At 45.9% G+C, this 16,938-nt stretch overlaps 2 protein-coding genes and 1 long non-coding RNA gene across 20 annotated transcripts in view; 1 reads left to right on the forward strand and 2 right to left on the reverse strand.

Moving 5' to 3' along the window:
- Nucleotides 1-7,520, forward strand: part of LOC144282246 (orphan sodium- and chloride-dependent neurotransmitter transporter NTT5-like) — an 83,861-nt gene extending 76,341 nt beyond the window's left edge. For 10 of the 13 annotated variants that reach the window (XM_077845671.1, XM_077845659.1, XM_077845655.1 and 7 more), the window contains 5 exons: nucleotides 4,373-4,559; nucleotides 4,935-5,136; nucleotides 5,278-5,437; nucleotides 6,121-6,286; nucleotides 6,495-7,520. In XM_077845671.1, coding sequence (XP_077701797.1) covers nucleotides 4,373-4,559; nucleotides 4,935-5,136; nucleotides 5,278-5,437; nucleotides 6,121-6,286; nucleotides 6,495-7,001 — 1,222 coding nt within the window. In that variant the 3' untranslated portion in view covers nucleotides 7,002-7,520. The remainder of the gene's footprint in view (nucleotides 1-4,372; nucleotides 4,560-4,934; nucleotides 5,137-5,277; nucleotides 5,438-6,120; nucleotides 6,287-6,494) is intronic. The other 3 variants (XM_077845703.1, XM_077845713.1, XM_077845696.1) reach the window with 3 other exon arrangements.
- On the reverse strand, nucleotides 108-4,396 carry LOC144282290 (uncharacterized). Its single transcript, XR_013350690.1, has 2 exons — nucleotides 4,288-4,396; nucleotides 108-225 (listed from the first exon to the last, which is right to left on the reverse strand). It is a non-coding gene; the product is annotated as an uncharacterized LOC144282290 (long non-coding RNA).
- Nucleotides 7,521-12,702: 5,182 nt separating the features above from the next.
- The window catches only part of TRPM4 (transient receptor potential cation channel subfamily M member 4), a 42,163-nt gene continuing 37,927 nt past the window's right edge, over nucleotides 12,703-16,938 (reverse strand). For 4 of the 6 annotated variants that reach the window (XM_077845784.1, XM_077845786.1, XM_077845802.1 and 1 more), the window contains 5 exons: nucleotides 14,152-14,345; nucleotides 13,782-13,914; nucleotides 13,519-13,591; nucleotides 13,323-13,428; nucleotides 12,703-13,077 (listed from right to left, as the gene is read on the reverse strand). In XM_077845784.1, the coding sequence (XP_077701910.1) occupies nucleotides 13,073-13,077; nucleotides 13,323-13,428; nucleotides 13,519-13,591; nucleotides 13,782-13,914; nucleotides 14,152-14,345 (511 nt within the window). In that variant the 3' untranslated portion in view covers nucleotides 12,703-13,072. Of the gene's footprint in view, nucleotides 13,078-13,322; nucleotides 13,429-13,518; nucleotides 13,592-13,781; nucleotides 13,915-14,151; nucleotides 14,346-14,509; nucleotides 14,619-16,938 lie in introns of those variants that run through there. The other 2 variants (XR_013350706.1, XR_013350717.1) reach the window with 2 other exon arrangements.

Genomic DNA, 16,938 nt, shown 5'->3' on the forward strand with positions numbered 1-16,938 from the left:
AGCCACAGTTGATGGTTACTGGTGTAGGCTGCATGTTGAAATCATTTGGGGAGCCTTAGAAAACACTTAGACACTTGAATCTCACTTCCAGAAGTTCTGATTTAGTTGATCTGGGGTGCATTCAGGCATTGGGTTTTTTTTTTTTTTTTAATCTTCAAGATGGACTTTTTCTTCCAGTTGAGATGTTGAAGGCCGCAAAAGTGCATGCTTCCTTGATAGCAGCAACTTTAAGAATGGAAAAAATAAAAATAATATTTTCCTGTAACATTACTGAAGAGCAGTGGACACAGAGGAGCCCTAATGAACTAAATCCTGGAGAGTGATGACTTCATCATATGTGAGCAAAGAGCCATGAATGCCTTTACACCTGGGGGTAAGCGCCTGACCCAGGTACATGTGGCTGGAGGTACAGGCCTGTCATGGATGGAGGACTTTGCACAGATAAGAAGAAACTATGCAAGCATTTAATAACAGAATGGGCTGCCAGTAGGTGTGGGAATCACAACAAGCCCCAACAACTAAATAAACTGCTCAACACAACAGCTTTCCTCTCTATTCCCAGGAATTGTTTTGGAGAAGCGGCAGAAACTGCAACAAAGACAGAGCTAGCAGAGGAGCTATGCATGGTCATTGTGCTCAGATGTGTGGCTCCACTGGAGCTGAATACAAAGATAAACCAAAAACATCTACAGCCACTTCAACCTAAATAATGACAACATCAAAGAAATCAGTCCTCGCCCGGGGTGAGGGTGTTGTGCAGAAAGTTGGGGACATGGTTCAAAGGCAAAGTGAGCCCTCTTTAATCCCATTTGAAGGCAGAGAAAAGAGTCAACTAATTAAAATTACCATCCACCCCAGAGCTCCTCAGTGCTTTGAAAACTCCAAATAGATAGCCCTTGCTCTAGCTGCCTGTTGGAATAAAGGCTAAAATTTATTGAGACTACACAAAATAAAACAAATAACATGCCTTTCTCCTTTGTTGTTCTCTATGTGACATCCAACATGGAATTAAAAACCCTCACGACATTCCAAAACCCAGGAAAATATAATCCATAGCCAAGAGAAAAAAGAAGACCCAAAGGTCATCCAGACATCAGAATTAGCAGACAAGAATGTTAAAATAACCATTACAAATATGTTAAGGGGGGATCCCTGGGTGGCGCAGCGGTTTGGCGCCTGCCTTTGGCCCAGGGTGCCATCCTGGAGACCCGGGATCGAATCCCACGTCAGGCTCCCGGTGCATGGAGCCTGCTTCTCCCTCTGCCTATGTCTCTGCCTCTCTCTCTCTCTCTCTCTCTATGACTATCATAAATAAATAAAAATAAAAATTACAAATATGTTAAGGGATTTATGAGGAAAGATGAATAAAATAGAATCCATGGAGATATTTTAGGGAAGATATGGAAAACCTAAAAAAGGACCACATGGAAATTCAAGAACTCAAAAAATAGATGAAAACAAAGTTTCACTGTATGTACTTAGTTTAGATTGGAACCAGAAGAATAAAGGATCAGTTAATTTGAGAACAGGTAAATAAAAGTTCTACAAAGTGAAGCATAGAAAAAAAAAAAAAAAAGGAATGAGAAAGACTGGAGAAGACCTCAGTGACCTAGAGGACTAATAGATGTATAATTGGAGTTGCAGAAGAGGAGAGAGAACTGGAGCAGGAAACCTTGCCCTTGGGCTTTATTTATAATGGCCAAAACTCCAAGTAACCCAAATGTCTGTCAGGAGGTGAACAGATAACAAATCTCCATGTGTTGTTGTATTCATACAACCAATGGAATATTATTTACCAATAAAAATGAACTATTGATATGTGCACCAACATGAACTTCAGACACTATATTGAATGTAACAAGCCAGACCTAAAAGACTATACACACTATATGAATCTATATGAAATCTGAGAATAGGCTAAATAAATGTGTCATGATGGAAATCCCTAGTTGCCTCTGGAATGGAGAGAGTGCACTGGATAGGGGCCCAAAGTAATTCTGTGGAGTGATGGAAATACTCCATATCTTGAGTTATTTGTTAATACTCACTGAAGTGTACATTTAATATCTGTGCCTTTATTGTCTCTAAGTTATAGCATAATAAAAACTGAGTTTTTAAATTTTTATTTTTTAAGATGTTATTTATTCATGAAAGACACAGAAAGGCAGACATAGGCAGAGGGAGAAGCAGGCTCCCTGCGGGGAACCTGATACAAGACTTGATCCCAGGACCCCAGGATCATGACCTGAGCCAAAGGTAGATGCTCAACCCCTGAGCCACCCAGATGCCCTTGAGTTTGTTTTTTAAAAGGTTCTTGGTTGATTCCAGTGAGAACCATTATCTTCTAGAGCAGAGCTGTCCAGTAGAACTCTTTGTGATGCCAGAAACATTCTATACCTGCACTATCCACTATCATAGACACCAGCCACAAGTAGCTATTAAGTACTTGAGATGTGGTAAATGTGGCCAAATATGGCAAATGTGACCAAGGAACTTAATTTTTCATTTTATATTGTGTTAATTAATTTTAGATGACACGGCCATATGTGTCTACTGGGTATCATATTAGTGGTGGCCCTAAAAGAACTGCCACATGAGCCCCTTGCCCTCCATTATATAGAGCTTCTCAAACTGCAGTGGGCATTATGAATCGGCATTAGCTTAATCAGTAAATCTGAGATGCACCCAAGATTCTGCACTTCTAACAAGTTCCCAAGTGATGTTACCCCTCCATGAAGCTTCCACCTAGAGTAGCAAAGCTATAGGTTACTCTCTCTTTAGGTAAGGACATGTGGAGGTATGGATTATCAGAGAAGATTTCTAATCAGGAAAACAGAAGACACCTGAGGATCTGTTAGCATTTCCTTAAATTAAACAAGTACAGCATTTATGGCCCAGTGATCCCTATTCCCAAGTGTGTATCCTAGAGAAATCCTCATACAAGCCCTGCTAATGGATGGTTATTTTGGCAATGTTTGTAATCACAGGTAGTGGGGTTATTATTTGGGAAATAGAGTATAAAATGTGGGTTGCTAATGCATCAGGGGGCAGCAGTCAGGAACAACAAACTAGACATACATTCAGCAATGTAGATTCATTGCCAAAAAAACGAGGGAAGAAAAGTAAGAAATAAAAAATCATAACACAGTGACATGCAAGTGACAACACACAAAACATATATTTCTCTTTTATTACAAAGAAATACCTGTATTTAATGTTATTAGTCAAGCACATGAAAGTGAGTAACTGTAGGTGTGAAGGAAAGAGTGAAATTTAGACTTGAAGGAGGGAAAAGTTTAAACAGACTTTGCTCTACTGGTTGAGGAGGCTGTATCGTGAATGGGTTTGATTATCACAGCAGTTCAAATCTGAGATCCAAAAAGAGAGACAGGGGCAGCCCAGGTGGCTCGGCGGCTTAGCGCTACCTTCAGCCCAGGGCCTGATCCTGGAGCCCCAGGATCTAGTCCCACATCAGCCTCCCTGCATGGAGCCTGCTTCTCCCTCTGCCTGTGTCTCTGCCTCTCTCTCTCTCTCTCTCTCTCATGAATAAATAAATAAAATCTTTTAAAAATAAAAATAAAAAAACAAACAAAAAGACGATTCTGAGTGCATTAGTTCTTCAGGGCTGCCATCACAAAGTCCAACAGACTGCATGGCCAAAGCAAAAATCTATCCTCTCACAGTCTGAGGCAGAAGTCTGAGATCAATGTTTTGGCAGGGTTGATTCTTTCTGAGGATGAAGGGGGAAAATCTGTCTCATGCCTCTTCTGGTGATTTGCTGGCAATTTTTGGTGTTCCCTGGCTTGTCGGTGTCTGCCTTCAGCCTCACATGGGGTTCTTTTTTTTTGTTGTTTTTTTTTGTTTTTTTTTGTTTTTTTTTTTTTCACATGGGGTTCTCCCTATGTGTGTGAGTGTGTGTGTGTATGTGTGTGTCCAAATTTCCCCTTTTTATATGGACACCAGTCATATTGGATCAGAGCCCACCCTGTTCCAATATGACCTCATCTTTAATTACCTCTGTAACAACCCTATTTCAAAATAGGGCTCACATTCTGAGGTAGCGGGGGATTAAGGACCTGAACATATGAATTTTGCAGGGGTGGGGTGCGGGGGAGAGTTCAACCCCTAAACTGAGGAATCCTAGCTACTACAAATATAGAGTCTTCTGCCCCTTAGGTGGAATTCCCAGGGCAACTCACCCCAAGTTCATGTGATTAGCTTCCAGGCCCCATCCAGTCACCACCACCCCCCACCCCGACTCCACTGCACTCATCTCAGCCCACTCACCTTCCAGTCCCCGGCTGCCCTGGTTCGCAGCTGGCAGAGGGGCCAGCCAGGTCACCACCTCTCCTTGCCTCTGATTCCCATTCAGAAGCATCCTGAAGCTGAAGAATCTGATAAAAAGGGGTATGCTGCCTCAGGATGCCAAGCCTCCAGAAGACATGCTATACCTCACCACCCTGGACTACTTGGACTGGATCAGCAAACTCCCTCAATACCTCCAATACCAGGTCATCCACTTCTCTCCATCCTGCAGCATCAAGATGCAGAAGGAAAAGGTGTGTTTGTGGGGGCAGGAGAGTGCATCCCAAAGGCCCCAGAGGACACTGGGAGGCACCCCACACATCATCTGAGGCAGGCAACAGTTACAGTCACATCACCACCACCACTGTGCATATACCAGGGTCTTTGCTAAGTTGTCACTTGACTTTAATTCTCGCATCAACCCCAGGATCCCAGTTTGCTAGAGGAGGCTCCAAGAGTTGAAGCTCACACAGTTCCAGAAATCAAGTAGGGCAAAAAGCATTCTGCCCTCCACCCAGCCCACCATTCTGTGCCTCTTTCCTCTGTCTGACAAAGACATTACTAATCGATCACTGCTCCATTGCCCTCATCCAGACCCACTACTGCCTGAGAGCCCTTCTCACCCACAGTTCATGGAGGGCCCTGGCCTGGCATTCGTAGCCTTCTCCCAAGTCATCTCGTTGTTCCCTGGTGCCTCTTTCTGGGCCATCCTCTTCTTCTTGGCCCTGGTCATCATGGGGCTGAGCACCTCGATACAGATCTTGGAAGGCATTGTCTCTCCCCTCCAGAACTCCATCTCTACCTTCAGGAGGTATCCTAAGCTGCTCTCAGGTACTGTGGATGCTCACCCCAGCAGAAACCCTGCCCTACTGCTCCTTCTCCCTAGACCACCCCAGTCTCCAGGGCTCACTTTGACCCCTGGCCCAGCCCTACATGTAGGCCTCAGTGTGGCCAAACCTGCCTTTGCCACAGTGCTCATCTGCTTGGGAGGTTTTCTGGGCAGCCTCGTCTTCACCAGTCACGCTGGCAGCTACATAATGTCCTTGTTTGATGACTACCTGATCCCGCTGACCCTCGTCATCATTGTGACCTTCCAGAATGTGGCCCTGGCCTGCATCTACGGAGCTAGGAGGTGATGTCCAAGCCCCGGGGTCTGCCCAGCCAGAGACCCATTCCAGGTCTCCGAGGAGAGGGGGCACATGATCTGCTCCCTCTGTCCCTCCCGCAGCAGGGGGTCTAGCTTATAGCATGGGTGTGCAGGAGGGAGTGATCTGAGGGCAACCAGGTGGGTCCTGACAGAAAGAATAGTCAGAAATCAGGAGACTCGGGCAGCCCCGGTGGCGCAGCGGTTTGGCGCCGCCTGCAGCCTGGGGTGTGATCCTGGAGACCCAGGATCGAGTCCCGCATCGGGCTCCCTGCATGGAGCCTGCTTCTCCTCTGCCTGTTTCTCCTCTGCCTGCGTCTCTGCCTCTCTCTCTCTCTCTGTCTCTCATGAATAAATAAATAAAATCTTAAAAAAAAAAAAAAAAGAAATCAGGAGACTCGTGTTCCCTTACCATGGGCCCCATGGGATAGTCCGAAGGCAGAGGACTGGAGCACTGCACTCCCCCTGGATCAGGAGGCTCCCATGAGAAGAATAGATGCAGGGCCCAGCCTCAGGGAAGGCCCAGAAGGACTTGGTAGCCACTAAGAGTTGAGAACTGGTGAGAGAACCAGAGGTCTGGCAGGCGCACCCTCCCAAGAGGTGCACCTTCAGACCCTGGTGGCCAGAGGAGGGCTCCTTCCAGACATCTATGCCCATTGCCCCCACCTCAGGGTCAGGGAAGAAATATTCAGTGATCTGGGCCGCCTGCTGTGGTCCTTCTTCATTGTCCTGTGGTGCTACGTGACCCTGCCCGGGCTGCTGGCCCTGACCACCATCTACGTCATGCAGCTCTACCAGATGGTGCCCCCTTACTACATTGCCTGGAACAGCAGTATGGTGAGATTCCCCTACCTGGCCTCCCACTCTGGTCAACCCTCGTCTGATCTCCCATTCCACAGGACCCTAGGTCTGGGCTCCCTCTGCCCCCAGAGACCCTTTAGCCAGCTTCCCAGTCCCTGGGGAACCTAATCCCCTGCATCCCACAGATTGAAAGCACCTCACCTGCCACCTCTTCCTCCCACCCTGCTCCTTTCTCTGCCTTCAGAGCCAGGAGGTAAAACAGCCCTACCTGCAGAGCACCCTGGGCTGGGTCACCTTCCTCAGCATCCTCACCTTGCTGCCGATCCCAGTCCACCCACTTTACCACTGGTGGTACCTCCAGGACCACATTGCTTCTGATCCCCTTGAAAAACTACAGCCCAAGAAGATGCCTTCGGTGCCTCCCAAGCCCTTACAGTGGCCTAAGCACCACCTGGGGAAGTCCCAGGAGAAAAACAGTGAGAGCTCATCCAAGCAGCTCAGCCTGCTCCTGGGTAGGGGGCTGAACCTGAACCTCCCCCCATGGCAGTGCAGCCTGCCTCTGAGTAGGAGCAGTCAGAGCTCTTCCTGGTTGAGCCTGCCTGTCATTACATCCCTGACATCGTCATTCTCCAGGAGGAGTGTCAGCCTGCCAATTTCAAGACAGGTGAGCCCCGCCTCGGTAGCCGTAGACAACAGTGAGCTGCACACAGAGACCAAAGAAGAGAAGCAGGATGAGAACTCTGTTCAGTAACTGGTGAAACTACCCATTTTTTTCCAAGGCACCAAACCTCTCTAATAACTGGTGGCATTAGTGTCCATTTTGCTACAGAAATAATTGGTTCAGCTGGATAGGAGGGGCGGGCACGTGGAAATTCTGCCTAGCTACCACTCATTTGGCTTTGGAAGGAAATGGACAACTCAGGAGCTCTTTATCTCCTGGAATAGTACCAATTCTGCTGAGTGGAACACTCTGCTCTGAGATTGGAGAATTCAGATGAAGAAATCCACTTAGCCATTTACAGGGCCGGACCTAGTGCCTCCTTTCTCCTTGTGAGGAGGGAGTACCATATTGGTATCATGGGAACGAGCTTCATAGCAATTTCTAGGACCCAGCCTTCCCAGTTATCATGGAGATACACAGTGTTCACTCCAGACCCCAAACTCCACCACCAAACTGGATCACTGGGATGGCTGACTTCTTCAGGGCTAACCTCTCAGAATGGGCTGGGATAATAATGCTGAGTCAATAAATCGATCCACTTAGACCCCATGTACAGGCTGTGGACACAGCATTCTTTCCGTCCGCCTCTGTCTACACACATAACCTCCAAATCACCAACCTCTGGTGAACTGAGTGTCCAATCTGTTGACTCCAACCTCCTTCTCCCTTTGGGATACAGATACGGAGCTTCTACATTCCTCTTTGTTCTGAAGTTAAGCCAAGCCATTGGGGAACTTTGCAGCAATAAGTATTACTCAATCTAGAAAGTGTGTTAACCCTTAAATCTAACTTGGTTTGGTGACCAAACTAAATGTCTCATAATTATCTCACTACTCCAAGAGGGGAGTGTGCCTCGGACAGCACCTGGCAGGTAGGTCCTCTCTAGCCATCATGCTTAATTCTTACTTGGCGTAGAGTTGATCACCCACTTGGGCATTGGGAGTAGGTTACTTGGTTTCTATGGGGTCAGGACCAAGGAGTCTTAGAGAACTTAGCACTGTCTGTGTGAATAGGTAACACCACCCTGCCTCTTCAAACATCAAATGGAGTTAAGGCAACTCAGGAGGTGGAGGCACCTTCTAAATGCCACACTTCTTAGTGGCTTTCTGGGCAACTCCCCATCTCCAAAGATCAGGACCATGAGGTTCAATGCTGGCAGTTCCCATCACCACCCCACTCTGTTTCCAAATCACCTCTCAAATATCTCTGCCTGCCCATTCATACCTTTTATTTACCTCAGAGGTCTCTAAGCATTCCTTATCACACTCCCTTATCAGTGACAATTCTTTGAGAAAATATTCCCAACATATGTAGAAAATCTACTTGTGAACTAATGTCGTTCTATAGATTTAATATTGGGAAAGCTTAATTTGTTTTGCTTATTTCAGTTAAAAAAGTAAATATAAGTAGAAATTCTAATTTTTTCATCCTGCATCCCCAGTGTAATGGTTTCTACAACCCAATCTGGAGAGCCCTAAAAAGGGCAGAGGTGGAAACTCACAGGGCTTTCCCACCTCCTGGCTTCCTGCCTCCACCTTGCTCTCCAGGGACCCTGGGTCTGGGATGACATGGCTCAGGAAACGAGCTGCAGGGAGAAGGCCTGGTCCCCCCTCCCATCCTCACCCTCACTTCTGTGTCTCTTCCCCCTCACAGAGTCAGGATGGGCCACTACAAACTGGGTATGCCAAGAGTCTGGTGGGGTCAGATAAAAACCAGTGGAGATAATACATCTTAAATCACATAGGGCTCTAGCTCCAAGGTAATTTTGTGTGTGTGTGAGGTTGGGGGGTGGGGGTCCTGGCAGGGAGGACCCTGTCTCAGGAGCCATAAGAAGCCCCATGTTTTTGTTAACACTTAGGCAAGGCAACAGACAGACCCTTTCCTGGGCTCCTTCGCCCACCTCTCCTTCCAGGGAGTGGATACTGCAGGAGGCCCTGAGGAGAGACAGAACTGCTCTGAGAACAAATAACCACTCAGGGACCAAGGTGGAAACAGAATTGAGGTCTTCTGGTTCCTAGTCTGGGATCCTTTGCTTTTTCATTTCCGTACCAAGGTATCCATTTCTTGACCCCTGAGGTCAGGATCCTGGCATGTCCTATGTTCCCCGATCTAAGTTGCTTTCACAACCTTATGGGGTGGGGGCAGAAGCAAGGACATTTGATGTGACCTATGTGTAGGGAGGTTGGTGGTCTTGGTGAATGTGGAGTGGAAGACTCTGGCCCCCCTGCAATGAGGTCTTGCAGCATGGTGAGGGGTTTTGTTGTTAGCTTTGATCTGGTTGGCCATCACATTGGCTTAGTTAAGCCACATGGGTGGTATCAGCAAGTATTGCAGCTTAGACAGGAGTCAGCAAACTTTTCCTTTAAGGGACCAGATAGTAAATATTTTTGGCTTTGCATGACATATGGTCTCTATTGTATATTCTTTGTTATTTGTTTTTTGTTGTTTTGTTGTTGTTGTTGTTTTCTTTATAGCTCTTTAAAGATGTAAAAATAATTCTTAGCTCAAGGGCCAGAATATCCCACAGGCCATAATTTGGCAACCCCTGATCTAGGACCATCTCAGGCCAACAAGAAAATCCTGGTGGCTAAAGCAGAGTTTTGTTTGAACTCCCTAGTTGGCCCATTTTGGGTGAGGCTGCCACCCAAGGGAGTGTAAAACTCCAGGCAGTCCAGTAGAAAGAAAGAAAAATGACCCAAGAATGGCCAGGGGCCAGAATCCTTCATTTTCAAAACGAGTTTTTGTAACTCCCTCACCCCTTTGGCCTCAGTCATTATCCAGGAGGCCTGGAAGAGATGAAGCCTCTCTGGGATACCCACATTCAATGACCAAACCACGTGCCTAAGATGTGTGGACCAGGACATGAGAAAGGTAGTCAGAAATATATTCCAAATGGATTTTTAAGGGAACTGTTCTGACAATCAGTAATACCAGATGGAAAGTAGGGGAAACGGAGTCCCATCCAATACCTTAACTATAAACTTCGATCTGTCTTTCAGGGTTGGCTTTGGGTTGGGTGGCTGCCGCACCACAGTGGATACCACAAGCCTTTAACTTAGCCCACCCAGCAGCGACCGAGGCCCAGGCGCTTATGGGAACCTTTGTAAATTGAGGGCCCTATGGAGCCAGTGGCTTTGCTTCAGGTGGTGGAGTGGAGGGGTAGTTCCTGCCAGTGAGGTTACTGCCAACAGTACCAGTGTCAATGTGCTTTTGAATATATCATTTATATTTAACCATTTCAAACCTTGCTGGTTGTCAAGTTCTACTTGACTTAGCCCAAAATGAAAATGTAAAGCTAGAGAATCAGGAGGCCTCCATGGATGGGGCCTCCTCTTTCAAGAACTTAACAGCAAATTAATAGCTGCCTTTTCTTAAAAGGTGTGTTCGTGGAGGTTGTGTCAGCAGGTGGCGCTGTTGTACTGAGAAATGGCCTCCCTGGGGCGTGCGGCAGCCCTGAAGTCTCTAAAACTGTGATTTCCCCTTTCTTTTTGGGATTCTGTCGTTTCTGTCTCCTGGACATGCCCCAGTGTCTGGACAGGAGAACCCCCTGACACTTATGGGACAGTCACAGTATGGACATGCAAAACGGCAATTATACCTTTAATAGTAGAAGCCAAAACAGCCCGTTGAGTTGGCCCTAGGCCCCCTACCCAACAGGGTCACTTCGGCTTCCTTTTCCCCACTGTGTGCTTTATCATTTGAATTCAGGTGCGTTTTCCTACTTGGAGAACACAGACCAAGGAGTCTAACATATGAGAGTCATGACGCATCAGCTGCAGCAAAATTTCCCACCTGTGAGATATACAAGAGCCATAAAGGCTGATCCTTATTGGATCTACTTCCTTTATAGTTAGAAGCTTCAGGACAACCATTTGTCTTTTCTAAACTCTGAGATGTCTATTTGAGCCCAGGTAGTCCTCAGATGATGACTTGGGCAGCAGGGCCTTCATTTTTGTCTTCATTCAAGGCCCACTCATCCCTAGTTAGATGTGATTGAGTTGAGGTCATTGCTAACACAGCATTCCTTCCCAAGATATACAAATGGCCAACAAGCACAAGAAAAGCAGCTCCAATGTCTTCGGTCATTAGGGAAATGTAAATCAAACCCACAGACACACAACTTTACACCCACCGGGATATCGATAACCAAAGAGAATGCAAAGTAACAAGGGTTGGTGTGGATTTAAAGAAACTGGAAACTCCTGCGTCGCTGAGGGGAATATGAAATGTTGCGGCCATTATGAAAATCAGTTTGACAGTTCCTCAAAAAGTTAATCATAGAAATATCAAATTCCACTCTAGGTCTAAACCCAAAAGAACTGAAAATCGTGTTCAAATAAAAACTTGTACATGAACGTTCATAGCATTATTCACAATTACAGGAAAGCCACACAAACGTCCATCAACAGATGGATGGATAAAACATGGATGGATAAAAGCTCTGCTTCAACATGGAGAAACCTTGAAAACATTGTGCTAAGTGAAAGAAGTCAAAACACAAGGGACCAGATGTGTGATGATTCCATTTATAGGAAATATCCAGAATAGGGAAATCCATAGAGTTCGAGAGCAGAATGGTGGTAGGCAGGGCTAGGGGAAAAGAAGAATGCGCAGTGAGTTCTTAATGGTCAAGGTTTCTGTTTGGAGTGATGAGCATTTCTGGACTGAGATAGTGGTAATCGCTCACAACTTTGTCAAAGTACTAAGTGCTACTGAGTTGCATGCTTCAAACAGATTAAAATGGTAAATTTTGTATTATTTATTTAACCATGATAAAAGAAAAAAAACAAATTGGAAACAATAAAATAAAATTGCCTCTACTTACAAACAGCATGACTATATACAGGGAAAATCCCAAAGACTGCAAAAATTAAACTACAACTAAGAAAGTTTAGCAAAGTCCTAGAATATGTCAATAAACAAGTCAGCAATATTTCTGTATACTAGCAGTAAGAAATTAGAAATCTTTAAAATGTCAAACAGTATTGTACTAATATTACCACTGTCATTGATATTACGACTTGGTTTGGGGAGAATTAATTCAGCATCTTCCAGAGAAATCTGGTTGCCACACAACACTTGGCAGTATTTCAAAGCTACTCCACAACCAAAATGGCAGATAGTTGGAATTCCTCCAATTTGGAGGAAGGATGTTTTGGTTTTGACTTTTGGATGTGATGGCTGTTGGTGGTTTTCCTGCTATTTAACTAATAACTGCTGTCAGTTCAGTCTTGTCATTACCAGTTTACTTTGTTATGGGTTGTTTAGTTAAACTGCATGTATAATGATGCATATTTGCCTCAATTCCATGTGCGCGTGGCCTGCAATTTCCCACTAATTAGACTCTTTAAAGACATTTCTGCAGTTATCTACTCAAATTTGCATCATCTGTTCCCCTCTTGCCAAAGCAGATGTACATAGCTCCCAACCACCCCCACTCCAGGAAATAATTTGCTTATTATTACTGAGTTCTTTCTCCACCGGAAAGTAGAAACTGGGGGGGGGGTGCAGACAGTTGGGGTTTCTGTCCCACTGAAGTGAGAACCATCAAAATAGTGCACACAAGAGATGTTGGGCCTGAGTGAGACAGCCAGCGTGGGCCGGGAAGTGGGGAAAAGACCTGAAGATTATCTCAAATACAGCAACAAACGGATCAATGACCCCATACCCAGCCCCCATCTCAAAAAGATCTGGATCTACCATTTCCCCAAGAATCAAGCATTGGACTCCATTCCTCTCAAATGGCTTTATTTCCCCAGTGTGGGGAGCTGCAAGTGGGATCTGTGATCCCTATATCCGGGGACTCTGCAGCCTTCTCCCACCCAGCCGGCTGTGGCAAGGCCCTCAGAAGGGCAAATCCGGCTCCAGAGGCTGATCCTCCCAGAGTGGGGACTGGTTACCAGAAGGGAGGGGATAGGCCTGCAAGTGGTTCGCATGGACGACACTCCCTGAGGTGGTCCTGACGGCGGCCCAGGTGTCCTCCATGAGCATGAGGCCCATGTGAAAGACAAGGCCACGAGGTGCAAGGGCCAAGGACCTGCAAGGACTTTGGGAGCAAAATCTCCCTATGGGGGATACTCCGTGAAGACCGCCAGCAGAGCTCAATCTAGGGGGAAGAGAGAAGAGAGAACAAGTGGTGGGGATGGAGAGAATAGAAAAAATGGAAGATCTGCAGAAAGAAGGAGAAGGAAGCATGAAAAGCCCAAAGAAAACGGAGCCGGTGACCCACGGACAATGGAAGTGCAGCAAAAGAGAGAAAAGCACTCAGAAATAGAGGAACAGAGGGCCCAGAACTTAGGGTGGTGGTGACAGAGGCCAGGGAGAGACAGAGGTGGACCCCACAATACTGACCTTTAGGCCCAGACGGGGCTGGAGGCGGCGGGCCCCCTGGGGGCAGCAGCGCTGAGCGGCTCAGGGCGTCGGCCACCCAGCCTAGGACCTGGCTACAGTGCTGGACCTGGGGAGCGGTGGGGGGGGGGGGGCGTAAGGACAGGAGACCGGAACCCCACCCGGCCACACTGCCCCAGCCCAGGCTGGGAGTCCTCACCTCCTGCTCCAGCCCTTTCAGACGCTGCTCATACTCGCGGATCTGTCTCAACTGCTTCAGGGCTGTGTCCACCCTGCAACCCACCGCAACCGGCAACCGGGGCGTCAGGCCGGGTCCAGACCTGTTGGCCCCGCCCCCTTCTGAAGCCCCGCCCCCTGGAGGCCCACCTTCCTCCCCAGCACCCCGGGGCCCCTTCCCACTCAGGCTCCAAGGGGAGCCGCTCCGGGCCGGAAGCCCCGCCCCCAGCCGGGCCCCGCCCTCACTTTTGCGAGGTGCGCTTCAGGCGTTCGGAGTCGCTCTCCCGCTTGTCCCGCGCGCGCGCCAGCAGGAAATTCTCCTTCTGCACCGATTCCCAGGTCAGCAACCTCCGCTCTGCTTCCTTCGAGAGGTAGACCCCTGGCGGGCAGGGTCAGGGCAGAGTCAAAGGTCGCCCCTCCTCCACTCAGCCTCCCCACGAAAAGCCTGCGGCGCGAGCCCTCCCTGGCCACGCCCCTTCCTTCACACCCGCCCCCCGACCGCCTAACCGCTGCCCACTGGTGCTCCTGCACATCACCCCCAGCCTGTCCATCCTTTTCTTTCTGCCCACGGCCCGTCCCCTGTGCTTTTCCCTTTTGCATCAAACCCCGCTCTCACGAAAATGTTCGAAGACAGGGGAGGGCGGCAAGCGGGACCGGCGCCTGCGTAGTTGCCGGATGAGGAGGCGCACGTGCGAGATGATGATAAGGGGCGGGGCCAGTGCAGGCCGAGAGTGAAATTCCCGGATGAGGCTGTAGCGCTGTGCCTTCCAGTAGAGGTCACTGTTTCCCTGTACTTTGCCGAAGGTGTAGCTGCGTGGAGAAGTCAAGGGTCATCAGAGGTCATCGAGGGCAGATCAAGGTTAGATATCAAACAACACGTTTGAAGTCTAAGGCAGCAGGCAGAGGTCAGAATCAATAAAGTCAGCAGTATTACAGGTATTAGGTATTACAGGTATATATTACATATAACATACACTTAGAGGCTGGGTTAGGAAGATAGGTGTCAGAGGTCAAGTTGGGGATGGTGTCACCAATTAGGGTGAAGGTTGTAGACAGATTCAAAAATCAGCTGAACACAAATAGCTAAAATCAGAAATGAAAATGGAGACATTACTACCAATTTTACAGAAATAAAAAGGGTTATAAAAGAACACCATCACAATTGTATGCCAACAAATTAGATAACCTAAATGAAATAAATGGACAAATTCCTAGAAACACACAAATTACCTGACTCAAGAAGATACAGAAAATCTCAAAAGACCTATAACAAGCAAAGAGATTGAATCACTCATCAAAGACGTCCCAACAACAAAAAGCCCAGGTCCAGATGTTTTTGCTGGGGAATTCTATGAAATATTAAAAAAAAAAAAAAAATCCTTCTCAAATTCTCAAAAAAAAAAAACTCAAAAAACTGAAGAAGAGAGTATACAGTTCCTGACTCATTCTATGAAGCCAGCAGCATTCCCAACCCAGATAAAGATATCACAAGGAAACAAAATTACAGACCAATATTTTTTATGAATATACCTGCAAATATCCTCAACAAAATACTAAAAAACCTAATTCAGCAGCAGCATATTAAAAGGATTATACACCATGATCAAGTGAGATTTATCCGAATACTGCAAAGATGATTTACCATACAAAAATCAATATAATACATCACCTTTTAATAGAAGAAAGGGAAAAAACCCACATGATCATCTCACATGATCAGATCAAGTGACAGAGACACAGAAGGGATTTGACAAAGTACAATATCCTTTCATGGTAAATTTTTTTTTTAACTCAGAAAAATAAGATTAAAAGGAAAATTCCTCTACATGGTAATGAGTACTTATGAAAAACCTACAGCTAACATCATACTCAATGAAGAAAGATTGAAATCTTCTTGCTAAAATAAGGAACATGACAAGGATGCCCACTCTCACCACAGCTACTCCTCATCGTACTGAAAGTTATAGCCAGAGCAATTAAGAAAAATAAATAAAAGGCATCCAAATTGGAAAGGAAGATGTAAAACTATTTCCATTCACAAATGACATGATCCTATATATCAAAAATCTCAGAGAATCACAAGAAAGCTACTAGAGCTAATAGGCAAATTCAGCAAAGTTACAGGGTAGAAGATCACCAACTAAACATCAGCTGTGTTTCTATATACTTGCAATGAACAATCCAAAAAGGAAATTAAGGAAGCAATTTCATTTACAATAGAATCTAAAAGTATAAAGCACCTGGGAATAAATTTAACCAAGGTGGAAGACTTTCACACTGAAAATCACAAAACAATACTGAAAGAAATTTAAAACAGCACCTAAGGGATGCCTGGGTGGCTCAGGAGTTGAGTGCCTCCCTTCAGCCCTGGGCGTGATCCTGGAGTCCCGGGATCAAGTCCAACATCGGGATCCCTGCATGGAGCCTGCTTCTCTCTCTGCCTGTGTCTCTGCCTGTGTCTCTGTGTCTCACATGAATAAATAAATAAAATCTTTTTAAAAATAAATAAAATAAAATAAAATAAAATAGCACCCAAATAAGTGGAAAGACAACATGCGTTCATGAGTACAAAGATTTGATATTTGATATCACAAAACTACCCAAAGCAATCTACAAATTCAACATAATTCTTATCAAAATTCCAACAGCCTTTTTTGCAGAAAAGTAAAAGCCAATCCTCAAATTCATATGTGACTGCAAGAGGCTCTGAATAGCTAAAGCAACCTTGAAAAAGAACAAAGTTGGAAGACTCACACTTCCTAATTTGAAAATTTGCTACAAAATCAAAACTGTGTGGTACTGGCATATGATAGACATATCGACCAATGGAATAGAAATGAGTCCAGAAACAAACCTATATATCTATGAGTATTTTGGGTTATACTGTGTCCCCTTTCTACTACACGAGATATGTTGATATCCTAATGTCTAGATTAAGAACGTGACTTATTTGGAAGTGGAGTCTTTACAAAGGTAAGTTAAAATGAGGTCATTAGGTCTGGTCCCTAATCTAACATGGCTGGTGTTCTTATGAAAAGGGGAAATTTGGACACAGACATGCACACAGAGAGAACATCATAGGAAGATGAAGGCAGAGATTGCAATGCTACATCTATAAGCCAAAGACTGCCAGCAATCCACCAGAAGGTAGGAGAGAGGCAGTGAACAGACGCTCCTTCACAGCCCTTAGAAGGAACCAACCTTATCCATACCTTGATTTTAAACTTACAGCAACCAGAACTGTTGTGGAAAGTTTTCTTGATATTTAAAAGCACTCAATTGTTGGTACTTTGTTAGAGAAGCCCCAGGAAATTAATACAATGTCCAACTGATTTTTAACAAGGGTGACAAGTCCATTCAAATGGGGCAAAAATATTATCTTAAATGCAAAGACCTGGAACAA

Source organism: Canis aureus, chromosome 1 (assembly GCF_053574225.1).
Source record: "Canis aureus isolate CA01 chromosome 1, VMU_Caureus_v.1.0, whole genome shotgun sequence".
In the NCBI taxonomy this organism is placed as follows: domain Eukaryota; kingdom Metazoa; phylum Chordata; class Mammalia; order Carnivora; family Canidae; genus Canis; species Canis aureus.